Source organism: Eurypyga helias, unplaced genomic scaffold (genome assembly GCF_000690775.1).
Source record: "Eurypyga helias isolate BGI_N326 unplaced genomic scaffold, ASM69077v1 scaffold5249, whole genome shotgun sequence".
Lineage (NCBI taxonomy): Eukaryota > Metazoa > Chordata > Aves > Eurypygiformes > Eurypygidae > Eurypyga > Eurypyga helias.
In genome coordinates this window covers 53175-74503 of record NW_010272725.1, presented here as the reverse complement: position 1 = coordinate 74503, position 21329 = coordinate 53175, and the positions used below count along the sequence as shown (strand labels likewise).

The window sequence follows — 21329 nt, the reverse complement described above, 5'->3', positions numbered from 1 at the left end:
TGCCACTTTTGAAGAGTAGCAGAAAGGGTACATTAGTAAAATGATTAGAGTTCAACATTGTTTAGTTTTGGTCCAAAAGCACACAAAATTTTCTGCTGCTATGAACAAGAATACCTAGGCCTTCTCCAAATGCAAATACCCATGGGGTGGAAGAAGCTCTCTCCATGCTCTAGTTTGCTCAGGCAAGTCTTCCACTATCCCTGAAGGTCTACACACCGTGTCTCTTCCCTTTAATTTGATGGTAAAAGAGGACACAGTGGAAAAGGATGAAGCTTCTTGCCACTATTTATCTAGCTAAGGTTTTTTTCTGTTTGAAGGCAGACAGTCTTTCAACATTGTCTCTAATTTTCGATCAAATGTGATGCATTTCTGTCCCCTAGGAAGCCTTGCCCAGGTTGAGCTATAACAAAGGTTTTACCAGCAAGCCACCCTCCCAATGGATCCAGGAAATCTCTTTGCGCATTCTTATATTTCCTTGTTTATTATGATTTTTTGATTAACATATCGCTACTGTGTCTTTCAATCTAAGAAGGACAGAATGAAAGGTACCTGATTGTATGGGCTTGCTGGTGCTGTTTTGCAACAATCCAGCAAGAAATGGAGAATACAGCCTCAAACATGAGGAAGGATCAACAATATCCACAAAAGTTTGGCTGAGAGGTAGAGTGCCTTGGCAGAACTGACAGAAAACTTACAAATACTGTCAGAAGCTCACAGAAGATGCTGTCCTAGAGTTTAAAAAGATTGAATATGAGACACCTACCCCCATTGACATGCTGCTTCCCCTTCCTGTAAGAATTTGGGGGATGTGAAAGACTACTGTGTCATGTCAAAAATTATGTACCTCACCAATATTTTGCTTTAAAAAAGTGGCAGGTTTACATTGTTAATATTGCTGAAGTTCCTAGACTGAGGGAAAGCCAGGTTGGCTTTTGTCCCACCCTCATCGCTGACATTAGCCTACGCAAACTCAGGTACAGTTCATCATATGTTAAGGGATTTCATTAAACAAATGGAAATGCTATACAGTGTTTATCTTCAGATGCTCCCTGGTAGCAGAATGGTTAGTTTCAGGGGTTTTATAGGCCTGTTTCCATAAACAGTCTCCATAAATATTCACTTTCCATTAGTTCATCCTAATGCTCTACTGTTTCACTTGAATTGTCCACTGCCACATATCAAACGATGAAGGATATACACCAGAGTTAAAGAAATACGTTATGTTTTCTCCTAACATCATCATAACTTGCACTACTAAATCAGAAAAGACAGACATACTATTGTCTCCTTTTGACATTGCCTCCTGTTGGACATGTTCTCTTGAGGTTGGAGTGGGACTTCTTTGTAACATTCTACATTTGATTAGTTTTCATTAAGGCACAAATCAAGCAAAGCATAAAAACAAATGTGCCAGCAGTAATCCTGCCTTCCCTACTCAAGGAACATGCAAAAGAAGTTTGTATAAAATGTTCCTGACTTCATACCTGTCTCTTCTTGAAAAAGTCTCCAACACCATTGATATGTTTTATAATTATTATCCTATATTTTCTTCTAATTTTTCTCCTATGAAAAATAGTACTGTCCAGAAAGTCATTATGGAATTAGAAGATGGGAATCAGTAAATTACAATTTATTATGTAACTGCATGTACAACAAATGTTTTCCCTTCCCAGGGCAAAACCTTCCCCATAGCTTTGCTGTATTTAATAGTTAAATATACCAGTCTGATAAGCAATATTTCTCTTTCTATATGGGCACTTCTGCCAGGAGGCATGTCAAAGTCAGAAAATGCCCTAATCCTCAAATATTGTTTTGAATCAGGATATAGACAGGCCTAATTGCTTAGAAACATGGCTCAGATTGCTTAGAAGAAGGGAAGGGACCCATACCCAGATTTCCCTAAGTTTAAATTTGTTAGAATCCAGTCCAGATGCAGATTCACCTTTAGCTGATGTTCAGCAAATCACCTCTCTCTTTTCTAATAGATTGAGTGCTCAGAAGGCAACTGTCATTAGTGGGATTTCAAATGAAAATGGAAACCACTTCTTGAGAGGGGCATTCATGAAACAAGCTTCAGTTGGTTAAACTAGCTAAGCAACACATCCATGTTAAGTCATTTTGCATTTTAACAGGAGAGCACCAAAAGGGTAAATCACCTGTTCTATCTGAAGTAGCTGCCCCACAGCACTGTCACACCAGCTTTCCCTCCCAAAGGAGAGAGGGTAGAAGATCAGAAAGCCCATAAGGACAAATTTCAGAATGACTGAAGTGGAAACTGAGCAAGCTAGGGTGGGAAGAGGTTTTTTTCAGATACTTGCCTCTTGCTTTCTTTACAATGTTACTAGTGCAGCGACTGCTCCTCTTAGGTACCAGGTGCCTCCTTTCAGAGCTGACTTGACTTACCTATTCTAGTCACTTTTCCTCTGTTTTCTGCCATGAATTTCCTTTATCAACTCCTTCATAGCCAGTTTCCTCAGAATGCTTTGTGCTGGTTTCTTGGAAATTTTCTTCATCATTTACAAATGACAGGTACAACTCCAATTACTGTCCATAATAACATGCCAATATAGATCCAGACATATGTGGCCGAGTAGTACAGAGGAAGTGTTCTCCTATTTCACACCCTTTGTTACCAGGACTGCTGTGCTTTCTTCTGGTCCTAACATGATACTTTTTTGTTTGTTTCTTTGTTTTCTGTAAACTCTCTCTGTGGAGACCCTACACCACCATAAGAACTTGACTGGCCTCATTCAAAAACTATTAGGAATGTTCCTTTAACAAGCCAGATGGGCAGTTAGTCGTAAGGGCCATAAGGTGTCAGAGGAAACACAGAAGAATTTATTTTCTTCTTACTCACAGAGATAGAAATCAGAAGTCACATCTAAGGTTTACTAAAGGATAGTCGAAGTGTTGGTCTAGGCATATTCCCAACTCCTGCCAGCTCCCTATGAAACATGGACTAGATTAACCAGTGTAAGACAATGGTGCAACAGTGTTTGCACTCAAAGCTGAACCACTTTAAGTGAACTGATGCAGCATTTAGACAGACAAACCTTTGGTGAGTGAAAAAGTTTCTTTCTCCCTTTGCTTTCAATCAGACCTACCATTCCATTAGCTTAAGTCTGAGGCACAAGCACAGGTAGACCTGATTAGACCATGAACAAACCAAATAGCACCCAGAACAACCCAAATGTGAGCCACATTTGGGTGGCTCAATTGCACATCCACCACATGCTGGGGACATTTTTAACTATACCACTGGCTCAGGTATGTCTAACAGCATAGTCAAAATAACAAGGACATCAATACCGACTGCAAAACACACCCAAGGAGTCTGGGAAATAATTGTGTGGCTAGTCTACCTTGAGCTATGTGCAGCCTTGGCTAGCTGGCTTCAAAGGGGTTTGGGAACGTCTACAGAAGGACTTGCCTCACTGTGAGTTCAGGTCAGCCATACCCTCCCATGTGAGAAAAAAGAGGGCAAGCTCTGCAATTGTTACACATATTTGCATAGAAAAGGGGAGTGATGTTAGTCTGTAAAAAGATTCTCTGCTTGTCTACAAGCTGTTCCCAAGAGAGCAATGTGATTTACTCAGATGAACACACCCTGCTCCTGCTCCGCTGAAGTCAGTGGGTACCCGCAGCAGGACAAGGGAGACTATTCCTCTTCACCAGCGGGCAAGACTGCAGCCCACCCAAATGGCAAGGCTTATTTCTTGCTGCCAAATTTTAAGATTGAGAATTTAAAAGCAATGATTTTTAAATTAATTTGGGCACTGAAATCCCTTATGTTTCCTCTAAAATGTCTGGTCTGCTGGTTGTTTAGTTTGTTAAAAAACCCTTTACCTAGGCACAGACCAGGCCTCTGTCAGATCTTTTTTCTACTTTGTGACTTTTTTCAGGAATTATCATAATTTAAAACTGGTAAAATTGAAAAAATGCAAAACCCAGTTGGTTAGAATTTTTTTTTTCCCTGCAGACCATTAAAAAAAAATAAAAAATCACAGAACTATTCTTAACTGAGCTTTTGCCAGGTCTTTTTCCACATATAAAAATGGAAGAAAGTGAAAGGTACTAGTTTTATATCTCCCTTCTGCTTTACTAACAGACAAACTAAAATTAATTTCATTCCCATGAGTCTCAAGTCCCACAAATAGTTCATATTTTTGACCAAAAAAGGGACAATCCCAGGCAGTTTCCAAATAGATTTCTTCTGTTATTTCCCACCAAACATGCTATTTTCAACAAGTTATAATTAAAATCAACAGGAATAATCAAATGATACAAAAGCAAGTTGGGTCAGGCAGAATCACAACAATTTCAACTAGATTTTTGTGAAAAGGATATTCTCCCTTCTGGCAAAATAAATGAATAAAAAAGCATTTTCCAGCTTTTACAGGTAAAACACTATCACCTACCAGCATTGAAATGCTAAAAAATTGGAAGTTTTGCTATCATTCCACTTGGAAAAATCATTGCTAGAAAATCGTGAAAAATTAGGACTCTTCTATTTCCAGCTGTTGAAAGACTTCAGAATTTTTACTGCTAACATGCAAAATATGGCCAAGGATAGGAGTGCTACTGGTTTTCACCTGGAGATAGCGGCATCTTGGAATGATCATTCACTACACATCCAAAAAAATTCTATGCCTGTAAATACTCAACAAAATGCCCCCATCCTTTCCTTAAACAATTTCATACAGTTATCCAGATGTAATAAGAACTTAAGAAACAAGTCTGTTTTTTTCAGATATAAAGGCCCAATCTTAAATATAATTGCATCCAGCCAGATTCCTGTGTTCACACAGGGCACCACTGGCTTCAGCAGAACTCCACAGAGGTTCAGGTCCTGATTGTATGGAGTAATTACGAGATTGAGACCTATGGCAAGACTTGAGAAAAAAATATTTTAAAAACCTCTACATTGTTCAATATACAATAGACATAATTTTCTAAATGAGTTTGGAGTCCTTTATTACAGGCCTCTAAAAACTGTTGTTAGGGTTATACATTAAAAATACTAAAGTAAAAAAAAAAAAATTTTTTTTTCTGTATTTGTTTGTTTCTTTCTATGGTACCATTAAGCTATAAATAATTTTAGGATAAAATGCCTAGGTATAAATGAAACTGTTAACTGATCGTGTTTGCTGATGTCCCTTTCTCACATTGCCCAAGTTGGCTCCATTAATCCAGCATCTTCTCTTGTTTCTTGCCTTCCTTTTTCTTCTTCTTGGATTCTGTTAAGATAACAATAACCACAGAAAGTTAGCAACTAGCAGTCACTGCAATAAATTTCATTCAATACCTCCGAAAGTTCCCCTTGTTTTCTCTATGCATATTAAGAACTAATTTTGTTTCCTCATTTTGAAGAAGGAAAGAGAAAACAGGAGGAAAAGAAATTTAAAAAGTGAGCGTTCAAGGTGCTAGTGAAAATGGACAGCAGGGTGCACGTCCAGTGCAGAACCCTTCCTATCTGAGCAGCTGACCCTGTTTGGCATGCAAAGCATTGTCTCAGGAACTTGCTTCGAAAATAAGAAAACAGCAGGCAGCTCCTGGAGAAACCGGGTCATGGCTCAGTGGAGAGCTGGAAGAAAGCTTTGCACACACTACCCACACATACCCCTCCCTTGCTTCCTTTCTGTTTCATTGTCAGCTTTTGGCTTTCCCTGAATATGAGAGCAACTCCAGAGCGTGGTGAGAAATATCACTTGTTTCTTCAGCTTCTCCATTGCCAACCTTTCTCCCTTTGCCTGGGACAAACACCTACTCGCATTCGAGAGACAACTGAAGTTTGGCCTGGGGTGATTAGAGAACGGTATGTCCAGCCAGCTGGTACCCTAACGTAGGGAAGAGGCTAGGGAGTATCTGCTGCTCTGGCTAATTTGGGGTAAATAAGGGAACAATGCGACAGTACAAGTGAAAGTTTGTATAGTATACTACCATCTGCAGTAACTTCCACTGTGCTATAGGGCACTGTGGTAAAGGGAATTCTACAGGAAGTTCACAGAGGAGCTTAAAAAATTAATATGAATTAAAGGCATTAGGGGCTCTGGTATCACGTCACCTTGTAACAGGGGAAATAACAGCTCTCACTGGGAACATAAATATAGCCTTGTGTATACCACCGCAAAACACCACACAACAGGCCCTACAGAGAGACGGAAACTGAGATCCTGTGAAGCATCTTTCCTGGAACCAAAGCAGGAAGCAAGTAGACCCATGTTTGCCTTAATCCAGATTCCATTTTTTTCCTTTGAATCCTGCCTTTCTTTCTTACTTCAAAAAACACACACAGACACCCAAAAAAAAACCCAAACCCAAAAAAAGAAAAACTAATAAAAAACATCTCAGATTAAATAACAAGTGTCACCATGAATGAGAAGACAAACCCTTGACCCTTAAGGTGCTACTGTTCGTTGTGAATATGATTCTTTCCTCTCTGTCCCATTTGCAAAACACAGACAGTCAAGCAATTATCAGCCTTGGTAAAACCAGCTTACTTGCATTAAAGCCAAAGGAACCAGACTGGCATCTTTCAACTATGGATAGGGCCAGGGTACTCTCAGCAGAAGCCAAACTTTGGTTATTACATTTATCTGATGGTTGTTTTCCCTGTTTGTCAGTGTTTCAAACCAACATTTTTTCTTCACGTTTTTTAACAAGACAAAAAACATCTGGATTTAAGGAGAGCAGAATTTGGCTAGTTCAGGGAATTGTTCAGCTGTGCTAAAAGTTTAAATGCAACAGAATTATCCTCAGAACACATTTAGCTCGTGGGCCACAAACTGGAACATCTCAATATAAAACCTAATGAAAGGTATGTACATACATTTGATATTTACAAACACATTCATTCAGATACATTAAATGCCTTATCAAAGGTATTTCTCCTACAGATTCCAATAACAGGGTCAGCCCTGAGGTGGGAGTGGGTGCTTCCTCTCAACACTTGAGGTGACCCGGCTGTGCAGTGGAGGGAACGGATGAGCGCAGCCCTTTCCCAGCTGCTCTGAGTGCACCATGTGTTAGTGTCCCAGACAAACTGCATTGCCACACTGAGGAAAGCAGTAGCAGGGGCTATGTCTTCTCTCTGGCTTCCTTCACATCAAGGAAATACTTTACCACCCTGCACATCCTTGCAGCAAAACAAAAGTACCAGAAGAGTGAGCTACATACATTCCAGAATTTTAATGAGGATGAAAAAACAGTCCTCAAATTTGTATGCCTGTTTTACAGCACACACTTTTCTCCTTCCCTCTTATCCCACAGTATCTAGTGCTGCTTTTGCCCAGATGAAGGCCAGGATTCTGGACCAGGGCACATGGAAAGAGTAAATTCAGAATACCCAGCAGTTGCTCTGCAAGGCAGAGCAACCAAGCCCTGCACAGCCATCCCGCTCCCCAAAACCTTCCAAGCAAGATAAAACACACCCACGCAGCATTGTACAAACAGCCCTGCAAGAGCGAACTATGTTGAAGCACACACACTCGATTATCTAGTCATTCAGCACCTGAATAACCCTGTCAGTAGTTGCATGCCTAAGAATTATTTGCAGGATTAAAAGCTGTGTGGTCATGGATTAGCACTGGACCCACATCTGTGGGTCTGTGATGCCCAGTAACAAAAATTCCAGTGAGGATCTTACCAAGTAAACTAATTAGTTTGATAAGCAGAACTTTCTCTCTATAATTTGGAATGGCAGCAGCCCTCTTTAAACAGTCATCTTTATTCTGGAGCCTCATTCTTACTATGCAAGCAGCAGAGGAAAGTAATTATGTTGAACAGGAGCCACACACCATTTAAGCCACTCTTAATGTATAAGGCACAAAAGGTAGGTAATTACATTTTAATGGAATCCAAGCTTTGTAAGCCAAGATTTGCAGGTATTTATTTTCATTGGTTGAAAAGAAGATAACAATTCACTGCTGAACTTCTGTATATAACAGTCAAGCAGTGTCCCCAAAAGCAATATAAATCATTTGAAACAGCAAAAGCTGTGCTGATGGAAGGTTAAAGCAAAGAATTTCAACACCAGGTGTTCAGGAGACAGTTTTCCCTGGAACTATCACTCAGTCTCACTGAGTACAGAGGAAGGCAGGTTTTCTAAAGAGCTCTCTACCTCTCACTGGGGCAAATTTTCCAAAGCACCTGGTTGCTATGGTTGTGCAGGGCAATGGTGCCTTTGGATGCAGGGAACTTCTGAATTTTGGGGGTGAAATACCAGTGCACGTAGAAGGCAGTGGTCTTGACTTTGATGAAGACAAGGATTTTATCCCTTGGGGAAAAAATTGGCTCATCCTGCCCTCTAGGAACAGAAACCATATTATCTTGTGATTCCCATGATTTTAGAAACAAATCCCTTGGATTGCTGAAATAACCTTTAAATATGGTCATTTCTTCTGCTTCTAGAGAAAGAGAATCTTTCATCGCCATCTAATTCCTTTTCCTCTTTTCTTGCACTATCTACAGTATTTATGTATTCCAAATGGTTTAAGAAGGAAAACCTATATCACGATAACAATTCTATTCCAAAATGAAAACTCCTGAAAAGCCTCTTGGAGCAACACAGTTCTACTGGATGGGAAAAAAAAAATAGCAAAACTGCACTAGCTAAACAGCAATAGAAGGGAAGTCTCCAATGAACCAATGACCTTGATGTGTCTTTTACTTCATTATTACAATTGATTATATCCCCTATACGTCAGTTCTGTGCTGTTTAATGACTTTCTCTAGTTGTCTGTGTTTCTCAGTTTCTCCACTCTTCCAGTCACTTTCAGTCCAGCAAGTGTTGTTCTGCTTCTCACTTTGCTAAATTTCCATTATGGACAGACTTGGATTTGTTCCCAGTTGAACACAAGATGGACCCAATTCAAACCTAAAGTGTGGAGCTCACCATATAAGCCAGGAAGGCACACCTCAGTGTGTGTTATGAATGGGGAACGGCTGGATTTATGCCTGTGACAAACACTAATGTATCTATCTGACAAAGAAATGGACTGAAGAGCCACTCATGGAAAAAGTTTCACTCATTTTCTTTCTCTTTGGCATTGCAAGAAGAAATAAATAAATGGAAAAAAATAATCCAATTTATTCTAAAACAAGCTGCAAAGCTTTGAAACAATATTAGACAGTCAGAAGCCATTGCTTCAACCAGACACACAGATTTAAGATGTTAAAAATGTTGCCTTTAACATCCTTACTCAAAAATAGACAGGAATTACAGGGAGCTTTTTTTAAGAGGTAATTTGTTGAAACCAAGTTTTTTCACCAGAAAGATTTAATTTTGGTGATTTTCTTCATTTGAATACTTGGGAGAAAAAGTCTCAGAATTACCAAGGCTCAGGCACACAAAAGACCAGAGAGACATGCATTTTCTGATTTTGTTAGATGGCCTAATTGCCCAAAGTCAAAGATCAGGAAAGTTTCATCTCATTTTGGATCACATGTATTTAAGATGTCAAGAGTCTTAAGGGTGACTATCCAGAAGATTGCAATGGATAAACTTTTCTAGTGAAGCCTGATTTGCAGCTGGAGACTGCTGAAGGAGTCTGGCTAACTGGAAAGTGATTTCCAGAAGGAGCTCACTTTGCTCTTCTGTTTGCTGCTGCTTCTCATATGCCTCTGGTACATTTGTACTGCTACTTCTGTAGGGTACGGGCTTCCCTACTGTTCTCTGTCATGTTCTGCGCTCAGCACAAGAGGGACCCAGTCCCAGCTGGCTCTTCAGCTTTCTTGTCTATGCTGGACACAAGATCCCTTTTAATGCCAGTGAGACAGGTGCAGGCACAGACTGATAACTCCAGGTTTACAGTCTGTATTTACAGGTCTGCAGGAGACTGCTGAAAACAAAAGTTATTAATAATCCACTTGGAGTTTGGCATATACCTATACAGTAAAAAGAGCACACATTGAGACATTTTATATGTCAAACTGAGGTCTATATTATATATAAACTTATAAATATATAAATAGGTTTTTTTATCGGAAAAACAGTGATATACTGTGAATAGGGAGCATATTTTATTTAGTTAGCTTTTGAAAACCAGGCACAGGCATTTCTCAGTTGTGCTTTCTGCACAGACTGGATCTACCCCTCAGGGCGTGGGACAGGACCTGGGCTTTGATCAGTGCTCTGCACTCTGAAAAGTCGCCTGCAAAACTTTTGCAGTAAGCACAGACAGAAGAAAAGATAGAGAGATGGCAAAGTGGAAGGCGAGATGGAGGAATAAAGATGGGGGGAAAAAGCTTGAAGGGAAAGGAGGAAGTAGAAAAGGACAGAAAAGAAGGAACAGGGTTTCTCTCTGTTTCACTGCTAGGAACAGTAATGAGTGTAAACATTTGCTGATGGCCTATCTTTTATCACAGTAAATCCCACAGCTTCAGGCATTTTCATGGCTCAAGGGCACTGACTAATGCCAAGGAGGCTGGACTGCTCTCGAAAGCCAGGAAAGTGAGACAATGAGCATGTAATAGAATTGGCACAAACAAGACTATTTAAACTTTCACCCACAAAGGTCTGTATTAAACCCTAAAAGAAACCCCTGCAGGCACAGGAGGGTTAAACAAAAACATTTGTCACATCCATTTTTTCATCTACTGGGGAAGCATAGAAAAAAAACAATAATCTGAAATTCAAACAAGGTGGTGAGAAAACATGGAGGTCTAGGTTTCCCATGAAACTTACCAAACTTTTTCTTTTCAAAAACACCTGTCAAAGCTGCAGGACAACTAAAAATTGAAAAATATTTCTTTTTCTAAAAAATACTTCCCTTTCTCCCTCTCCTCCAGGATTTCCTGCTTCCTGGAATCAGGGTTGTGTCAATCAGATTGATGTTATGATTTAACAATGAATTCAAATTATGTACCTATACAGTGTAGTTTTTCAAAGGTACAGAACAGTCTCAAGGGAGACTACAGTGCAAAGCCCCCAAGACACACAGGGAAATGGAAGCAGAAGAAAACATGATTAAAAGCCAAGAAAACCTTATGAGTTATGGGCTGCACTGGCAGCTTGGTAGCAGCTTGAGGCTGGTCCACACTGTAACCACCACTGTATTTTATTATTCTTACATGGCTTACTCTTGTTCCCACTTAATCTGAGAAAAATTGTATTTCCTCACGTTATGGCAGCAAGTAGTCAAATCACAGAGACAGAGCCTTAAGTTTCCAGTGAGTTTTACTTCATCTGGAAACAACAAGCCACGTCCTCAGACTAGCAAGGGGCACAGGGAAACACAACCCATCATTTAGTACCCAGTCTCGCCTCTCTGGACCACTGTTTCTTCTCTTGGTTTTCACGTTTCTGAGCTCCATAAGGCATAAATTATTCATGGCAAAACTGCCTCTCACAATGTTTATGCAGTGCTTAGTACAATGGCACTCTTTTTCAGCTGGGGCCTCTGGGCACTCATGCAATACAAATAATCATCATGATAGCAACAATAACAACAGCAGCCAGCTATGCCGTTCCCACCGGGCAGCCACTGCTAGTGCCTGCCCCGTGGAGCTCAGATCACTGCATTTCACTACAGGCTCCTGGTCAGTGCCACAGGCCAGTCTTCAATAAACCTGACATACCCTCTAGAGCAAGAGAAAAACCTCCCAGTTTTGCCTTTCAGGTTTTTGTTTAACTATCACAGCTGTTTCCTAATATGAGAAAAACCCTCGTTTTTATATCTAATTAGTTTGAGCAGATCCTATTATTCTGCCTCCTGTAATACTAATTATTACGCTAGCTGCATGCCTGCACGACTAATGAGTTACATTAAAGACAGGGAATTGTGAAACCTACAGAGGGAGATGCAGCACGAGTGTGCTGCCAAAACAGGAGACACCAGCATCTTTCAAACAAAAGAAAATCACAGCCCTAAGAAGTCATTTCTTCTCCTCTTGCGCCCCTTCCAGCTACACTTCAGAAGACATCATGTTGCTGCACAGAGGCAAAGTTGAGGAAGAGCACTCAAGCAGATTGTCCAACACGCAAAAAGGAGTGGGCCACAGGTGGTCCTTTTCATCGGGGCAGCACACAGTTTGTCTGTGCAATGAGTAGCTGCTGTCAGGGGAGCAGTTCATTCCGACATCATCACTGCCAGCTCCTTGCAACAGCCAGCAGCCAAGTCGGCCTGCCAAAGCTCAGCCAGTCTGTCCTGGCAGTGCACTGTGAGCAAGATGTCCTCTCTGCAGGTAGACATCAAGGTTGCCATTGTAGTGCTCAAAATCCACATGTTGTTTTCTGCTCCTGGCACCAAAGCAAGGACAGAGATATTCCTGCTCATTAACCAAAGTCCAGCTCTATGTTTTGACATCAAGCTCCCTAAGAAGACACAAGGTAAGTCAGTGTCAATCACTGTCTTAAGCTCACTGAGATTGCTAATGTCAAAACCAAAGGCTCTAATTAAAGACTGCAGTTCAGACACTCACATTAAAGTAAATCGTCACATTATGATAATTGCAATTGCAGACTAGCATAAAAGAGAGCAGCAGCTACTAGTTAGAGCATAGAGTTAAGAGCCAACAGCTCCTAGCTGAGCACCTGGACTTGCTGCTAATACTGTGTCAACCTGGAAAACCACTTAGCCTTTCTGAGTTCCAACTGTTACTTTTCTTCAAATTGTACTTCTTGACCTCCAAGAAGTGATAGCAGAATTAGCTAATTGCTGCCTGTAAAGAACGTTAGATAAAAGAAACAACGTGGTACAGGTGACATATTTCAATAAACTCCAGCAAAGCTCTTCAAGCTATATGAAATTATTAAAAAAAACACTGAGCGCAGTCTTTCCTCCCTCCACACATGGTGCCAAACACAGGGAAATGCACTAACAACTTGCTAGACTCTCAAATGCCACACCTGATCATCATTGCACAGAAAAGATTACAGACATTAACAACTTGAGTAGGTCTTGCCTTCACACGAGAAACCTTTTCAAACACGGCATGTTGGAGGATGAGTTCTTTGGACACCACCCCAGTTATTAGACAGCAGTGGTGTAAGCAGCGATAAAGTTTGCCAACTTTAGTTGGAACTGTTTTCCCATGGGACAAGGACTGAGCTAAGCCAGGATAAAGTAACTTATCAGATATACTGTAAATTGATAAAAGGTTTTGAAGGCAGATTTACTAAAGAGAACTAAATACAGCCAGGCAAAAAGATTCTCAGAAAGGAGCATAATTCAAAAAATGAAGGGTACACTGCAGAAAGAGCAGGCAGAATGCTTATTCCATTTAATTTTATCTTAATCAGAAGAATAAATAGCTGAAAGTACAAGAGTTACGGGGAGAGAGAAGAGAAGGAGAGAGAAGAGAAGGAGAGTGACGGAAAGAGTATAAAAAGAAATAAAACCTATCAGGCAACCCAGCTCAATAAAAGTAAATTCCTTCTCTCTCAGCAGTTAAAGCAAAATGTATCCGGAATCCTGACAATACCCCATTCTTTTACTTTCTGGCTGGCTGGAACGCGAACAACTATCAATCACTTTTGGGTGGCTGCGAAGTAGGCCAGATGGAATATGTCGGAAGCGTTTTCTGCTCTTCAGTGCAAGTTGGCCATTAGAGCAGCCACTCGACAGAAGTGCCTGAGTCTCTCACATCTGTCAAGTTAGTTTAGGGAGACCTTGAACATCCCTGGCCTTGCAGACACTGATTAGAATATGCAATTGTGTGTGCTAGAGGAGAGGTGGCTGCCTCCACTGGGATTTTGTGATAAAAATTATCCTTTCATCCTTTCCAGCCTTTGTGACAGGCTTTCTCATGACCTCATTTGTGTACTAAATACACAAACTATAGTGTCTGGAATATCACTGTCACGTCGCTGACAATCTCTCTGTCCAAATGCACAATATTCAAGAATGGACGACAGTTTTCTGTTAACTACACTTCAGCACAGCTGCCCAAGACCAAGCTATTGTCTTCTAATCTGAGACCACCTCAGCATAGCTATGGAGAAAAAAGAAATTTCCTTCATGAGAAATCCAGATAAAATTCAAATTCCTGATTCATCATCTGCTCTGAATCCCACATACAACAGAGTTTCTCTAATAATTTTACTTTTGCAAGCACTGAGCTCCAAAATGTCCAAGTGTTGCAGACTAAAATCCATACTTAGAGTCAATTGCTGAGAAGAAAAAAAATACTGAGGCAGAGCAGCTGCTAATAAGAGAAAAAAAAAAAAATTCCAAACTAACGAGAGTCCTTCAAAAAGATTTTAGGTCTTTTCCATGAATGCTGACTAGTGATCAAGCAAATCCATCAGAACACTTAGATCACCAGTTTATGAGACTGGCATTGGTTCCTGAGGTCAACAAGTATCTCCTGGTTTAATTTAGCAGAAGTTTTGCCACAGGTCGTAGAAGTTCCTGGAAACCCAAAATACACTTTTATCAGCAACTGTGCAAAATTATAACCATTGGGATTTTTCTGCAGTTATAATTTTCCTTTCTGTTAAGCACAGACCAAACTCGTGTGAAACAGCAGCCATCTCCCAAATAGTTAGGTGAGAGGAGAAAGGCACAGGATTCATGCTACCAGCAAAGTTGCTGTATGTTCATGAGCTGTAAAAGTGGATAAGCAACAGGAGAGCAGAAGTTACACATGACATCTATTTATTTGCATTTTTCTCAAAGAACAGAGAAGGTGAGGAGGAACTTCAGACATGAAGCCACACTAAGGAAATGTGTCAGGTGAAATATGATGTACAGTCCAGTCCCTGGGTATTCTTATCGAGGATAATTTGTTATACTACAAAATATTTAAGTCAGAGGTTTTAGCTTTAAAAGATGGCAAGTGACAAAAAGTAACAGAAGATATATAAAACTAAAATTGACTGCAGAAGCTAAATAGGGGATTTTTCTTCCCCCATTTATGATAAGAAATCAAAAGGAAAAGTGATGTAATGAAGAGGTTATGAACATGACCTAATAGAAAGAAAATTTCAGGGCACAGGAAAGGGGGTTATTCAGGAAAATAATGAAAACAACCCTCTTTCTGAATATACTGGTATTTTTCAGTGCAATATTTTCAGTGAGGTCACATCTGCTTTTGGTACTCCCAGCCTATCGCTGTCAGAGATGTACTCAGTGATGCAGCCCTTGAAGCATACACCAGTCACGAAGGTAACTGTTTAGTGGTGGAACAGATTCCTATAATCAATAAGCCCTTCAATTACTGTTCTGTTGCCAGAGCTCCCAAATGCCAGAGAGCCACTGCTCTGCTAGTCCAGGCAATCACAGTAGGAACGGATGGCCCTTGATCAGCATTTACAGGTCTAGCTGCAAATCAATACAGACTTTATACAACCCTGTGTCTCAGAAAAAAATGCTGCTTCCAAATAATGTGTCAAATATTTTTTCTCTAGTAGTCTTGAGCCACTGATGAGAAGCTATGGATGAAAATGGAGCCTAGTAGGTACCTGCAGTCCATTCCTAGTGCTCAGACAATAATCTAGGTCTTACTTCTTGACTCCAAAGAATTAAATTGGGTCCTATTCTAACTATATATTGAATATAGTTTCCTGTAAGGAAAATAAATATTTTCCTTATCTAGATGTGGGTGGGGACTTACCTCCAACCTGTAATTTCCTTCACTTCAGGAAGAAAACAAATACTCTTATTCCAGCTAGCATGTCAGCACTCCGATTTTTAATTCAGAAGTAAAGTTCAGTAGGGCACAACATTTCACACAGCACTAATTTGCTTGACCTACTTTCTTACTCTGGCTCTTTCTACTCCTGCCAACACATCGTCCGGTGTAGCTCCCATGTAGCTATACCCACAGATCTGCAATATGGCTTTTTTACTGTCAGCTCAGGGCCCAGGAAGGCTGCAAGTGTCTGACTTCCATGCTTGCTGCTCCTACTAATGCCAACAGCAGATGAACGAGCAGGTGGCATGCAGGAAGATGCCGTGAGATTACTAACGCAACTCAGGAGAGCAGAATTTCTGCCCACAGTTATGATCACAAACCTACACTTGTACCCATTTCTCCTTTTGCATTCCTTCAAATGAAGTCAGGTTTCCTAATTAAGTCAAACCATACAACTCTGTTGGCTGCAGTCAATCCCAATCTGAGTTTCATTCTCGGCTGTAACTCATAACTAGAATCAGCTAAAATTAATTCCAGTCATTTCACAAGCTCTGCCTTTAAAACTGTAACTTGACAATGATGCTGTACCTCCCGTCAGCCCGGCTCTCACAAAACCATGCTGCATCAATGCCATGCTTTGTCACCCTCTCCCTCTTCTGACAGCCATTGATAGAATATATTGACCCAGTGGGAGCAGAACAAGGCAGAATGCTACTAGCGGCTCTAGCAGCAGCAGACTTCTCATTGCACAACAGGAAGCTTCATTCAATAAACTCCCAAATGCCACTTAGCCATGGAAACTTACTCAAAAAACTCCACCCCAAAAACTCAAAAAAGTCCTTCCCCCCAAACTAAAAAACAATTAAATCACACAGCTCAATCCCTTCCTGCAGTCCCACTCAGTCATTTCCATCCCAAATGAAGATGTTTATTGCTGCCAACTCAATCAAAAGTCAGATGGTCTCTCAAAATCTAGCTGTATCCTTTATACTTCACATCTTGTCATTACCTATGCAGCTTTTGGACTCAGTGATCATCTGGTAGCTCCATGGATGGTATGCGAGGAAGACCAGTTACAGCTGTACTGACTCCAAGGCAGATGGGTGCATGCACCCACACCGAAAGGGTCAGCAACCTCATCAGACACGTCTCTGGTTGCACAATCAGAAAGGACTCCTGCAGGTACCCCTCAGATCAATGATGCACTGCCATCCACAAGATGAAAATTTCTGGTCCAAGTTGCAGCTGTCCCTCCTATTGACATCTATTTTTATAATTATCTAAGTATTCAGAGTCGGGAAGGTGTGAAACGTAGCCAGTTTTAAGCAAAAAAATGCCAGGGTAGAATAGCTTGTATAATCCACTTACACACATTATTTCTCTATCTCAAACAAGATCTCACAATTTTAGCCCCCACTATAAATCACCCTACACACAGAACACCTGCTATTCCAACAAAAGACTACATTAAAATTTTTTGATGATTAGAAAGAAAATAAGTGTGTCTAAGGGATACCTGGAAACATAAATGCAGGGCATATGTCTTTCTGGGTACTAGGAATTACACTGTCACTCACATTTAAATAAGATATATACAGTCCATACTATCCTTCCTGCTATCTTTGAATTAAAAAAATATACCAACCCAAGGGTGCAGATCATTGACATATTCTTTTTTCAGCATGCAGTGAGCAGAGCAGCCCTTCAATACTGCTTGTCCAGAAGAAAGCAGTCCCTTTTTCAACTACTCATTATTTGACACAACAAAACCTATACAAAAGGCATCTTTATCAAGAGATGTTTTTTGCATGCTATTTTTGGTTTGTTCCTGTCCACAGGTGAGTTTTGAGAACCACCTGTTTCCTAGAGGTCTAGTGAGCATCAGCAAACCAATAGTAGTACAGGTAGTCTAAGGTTAAAACTGGAGCTCTAATCTTCAGCTCACTTCCGGTGTGTTAGGCTGCCTAGACTATACAACTCAGGAATATTGTCTGCCTAAATGCCAGGATTTAGGAGCAGTGCAGAACTGAGGAAAGGCCATGAAAGTAAAACTTCCTGTATTACTAATTTCCCACTGAAGCACATGGGATATCAAAAATCCAGTGCTTTAAATGAACTGGTGCGCAGCTTTCATCAAAAGGAATTTACCTTGAGGTTTGGGTTTGGTAAGCTTCCCACAGGGCTTTGAGATCGTGACAGTCTTCTGGCAGTCAGCATTATGAAGGGCTCTCTTTAAGTTCCCGGTTCGAGTCTTCAAGGCAGTATTCAAGTCACATTCTCCCCAGGCCTGGAACTGGTATTTGCATTCCGCTGCAATAAATAAATACATAGCAATTTTTAAAACAGAATGACTGAGTGTGAAAACAAAAATGCTATGAGTCTAATAGGATATCACAGCCAGACAGTTCTTGTAGACAAAAGGATCACATGACTAAAGAAATCCCAAGAACAATTTTAAAATTATTTGCAGTAATAATTGCAGTCCCTCCCCTACAGTCCCAAAGTGCTTTAAAATAGAATCCTTTTGCTTTTGTATGAATATTTCTTTATTATTGTATTAAAGAAAATACATTCAACCATGAAGATAAACAATAAATATATTCTAAAAAGAAAGAAAAAAGAGCAGTGGGAAATGTCATTCACATTCTATATGGCTTTTCATCCATTTGTGTGATGCCAAAGGTTACCAACTAAGGATTGAACAGTTTTAAGAAAGTATGTGCAACTATGAACTTGTGAACTCTGAAACTGCTGCACTGATTGCCTCAGTAAGGTCACAATGATGTCAAAGTCATACAAGCTGTTTACTAGAAAAAGAAACAAGCTTGCAACCGTAATCAGTTCTGAGTCCTCAACACACATCTTGTCCAGGAAAGATCTGACTTATCTTTCTGAACTCTTATAGATGAACCTTCTGAACTGAATAATATAGAAGAAATAAACTGTTCTTCATTCACTCCTTTCAATGCACACACGGGTAGGCACCCATGCTCCACGCTGCAAGTTACACATCACAAGGTCATGTAAAGTCTGTGGTAGTCATTGCAGAGATTCACAGCGCTGAGAGGACAAACGACACATACGTTGCTGCCTTAAATAGGGTTGCACACCACAGGAAAGCAGATTTAAACACGCTGCTGGGACACTGAGTTAACAATCAGTAGGTTACACGGATTCTCCTCTGCAGAGGAGCTGCTTTGCTCTGATGCCTTACATGCTCTAGCTGCAATGAACTTGAAATACAGAAGCAGCCCCTTCACCAATTCATTTGCAGAGATATGCCGAAAATTGAGGCTTCCTTCCAAAGCAAATCCCTCAAGAGAGTGATGCTTACCTCCAAATTGCTTCTTCCAGTTGCAGGGAATCTTGCACTTCTGAGTCTTGGTGGTCTGCTTGCACTCGGCTCCAGTGCGAGTGCCCTCGCGCGTCCCCAGGCCGCAGTCCCCACTGGTGGGCACGCAGACGCTCCACTGCCATTCCCCACAGTCAGACTTCTTCGCCTTTTTCTCTGGATGAAGACAAGGAGCCAAACCCAAGCAAGAGAAGTGGTCACTACCCAGAGCCTATGGAGAAGTTCCCTAAACTTGATTAAACAGTCACAGCACCCAAAAGAGTGAATAAGGAAGACATTCGTAAAACAGTTGCTTCAAAAGCAAAAGGTCTGGCATCCTCATCACAGTTCTACAGAGGCAGGTCAGCCTCTTTGACTCCAAAGCAGGGTGGATCATCCAAATTCAGACCCGCTACCATGTCTACTAGTCTACTTAGATATTCTCAAGTGGATTCTCATCTTCAGAATGGGGAATCATCTAAAAATCCTCAGAGATCACTGACCAAAACATGCAGGAGGGCTCGTTCAGGAAGGACACTCCTGTCTCCAGTAGCTGACGGCATGCAAATGTTTTCAGTTCCAATAGAAACACTACACACTACACAGACCAGAAATGCATGCATTGACATTGTGTAGCAGAGGATTTGAGCACCTCCAGGGAACCGCTGTGGGACAGTGTCCTGGTTTAACTCTAAAGCCAGCACACATACAAACCCTTGACTTGGTATACCATGTCACATTTTATGTCAGAAAATGACCAAAACTCCAAAAGATAAAAAAAATCTGCATGGAGAAGTTTACTCAAGATGCTGTTAATACAGATGGGTTTGTTGCTCAGGGACAAAAGTAAGAATCGTGATTTCATTTAAATCCTTAAACCAAGTCTGATGAGAAAAGACAGCAATGTTATCAAATCCAAGGGTTCACGAAAATATTTATTTAGGCCTCCAAAACACCACAAGTAACTTGAAATAACTTTAGATAAATTATTTTCCTTCTAGCTCTTGTATTTTTACATTCACTTTTTCTTCTATTTCCATATAGCCACAATAGTTAGAAACACATTTTTCAAATGGGAACACTAATTCTCATAGACTCACAGGTCTGGCGTTTAAGTAGCCTGCAAATACAAAGACCTTAAGAAAAACACCCAAAGCTGTGTTCCTTAAAAAAAAATGTCAAAACTGGGTTTGAGAGATGTGAATTTTCCACCCCATGCCTGTCTCTCCTATAATGAGGTCTGAGTTTGTCACTGACAGAAAGCAATTACCGCAGGATGTCTGGCTGTCTATCCGCAGCCGCGAGTTAGTTCCATTCTTTGTCGGAGGATTTCTACATCGCACAGCATTGGCGTACATTGTCATATACAACACTGAACAAGTGACATAACTGCCCTTTTATCACTCCTGCTTGGTTCTCCCTAAGTCAAGCATGAACCTATTCCCAGAGCAAATTTTAAGCTGCCTTGCAATACCCAATCTGTGATAAACTGAGGACGCCAGTCTCTGGGGCTGCAAGCTGCCATTTTTGATGGAAACTACTTTCAGTTTTCCTGTTTAACATAGAACAACATGTCAGAGCCACAAATCTCTACCCTGTATGTCAAAAGGTTAACAAATTACCTGAATTTCATCACAACACCAGAAGCATTTGACATTCTCCCACACATGCAATCTATCCCTGTGATTAACTCTGAATTACACTGGACCTTACCTGGTTTCTCTTTTTTGCCAGCCTCAGTGGTACTCACAGCTGCCAGAATGAAAACAAGTGCCAGGAGGGCAGCTGTGAACATTCGACGTTGCTGTTGCATTCTGGGTATTAAGGAGAGAGAGGGGAAAAAAGTTTGGTTACACTGTAAAACATGGGATCCCCATCTGAAGTGTCAGTGCAGCAGTTTTGGGAAGCTCTGCTTCAGGGCCACAAGACACAAGCAGGTCAAACACAACTACTCACTGGCAAAATGGGCAATTATCTTCATTCCAGAGAGAATGCAAAGATTAAGAGTAATTTTCCAACCTGTGTACCAAATTCCTGATCTACATTACTGAAGTTATGGATGAGTTTTGCCACAGGAAGCTCGTAATAACTGCTCATCATCCAGAAATCTGTCAGAGAATCAAGGGTCCTTACGTGCCTGGAATTTCTCTATTCTTTCCTGACCTCTGCCTGTATTGTGTAAAACTAAATGTAACATATACCATGTGCTTCAGCCTACCTGTTCATATGAGGTAGGGAATGCCACCCTGTCTACCTTGAAAGAGTTCAAGTTCTTATCAGACTTACCTGACACCTGAAAAGAGCTGCTTTCACAAAAATTTATATAGGTAATATGTGAAATATTATCTTAATTGTCATTGGCATGTTGCTACCTACCTTTTCCTTCTCTTCCAATGAGTATCTCTTCCTACTATCAATTAAG

At 40.6% G+C, this 21329-nt stretch overlaps 1 protein-coding gene across 1 annotated transcript; it reads right to left on the bottom strand.

The window, feature by feature from the left end:
- Positions 1–5050: 5050 nt before the first annotated feature.
- On the bottom strand, positions 5051–20720 carry PTN (pleiotrophin). The gene is made up of 4 exons (XM_010159224.1): positions 20621–20720; positions 18911–19084; positions 17725–17886; positions 5051–5237 (listed from the first exon to the last, which is right to left on the bottom strand). Exons 1-4 carry the CDS (start codon positions 20718–20720, stop codon positions 5185–5187), a joined length of 489 nt encoding a protein of 162 aa, XP_010157526.1. The 3' UTR covers positions 5051–5184.
- Between the last annotated feature and the right edge of the window lie 609 nt (positions 20721–21329).

Bases quoted from the DNA above. Each gene is read 5' to 3' on its own strand.
- PTN (XM_010159224.1), bottom strand. From the start codon at position 20,720: ATGCAACAGCAACGTCGAATGTTCACAGCTGCCCTCCTGGCACTTGTT. The intron at 19,085-20,620 runs GTAAGGTCCAGT...GTCTTCATCCAG, and splicing joins TGGCAAAAAAGAGAAACCAG to AGAAAAAGGCGAAGAAGTCT. The intron at 5,238-17,724 runs GTAAATTCCTTT...TTATCTTAACAG, and splicing joins TACCAAACCCAAACCTCAAG to AATCCAAGAAGAAGAAAAAG.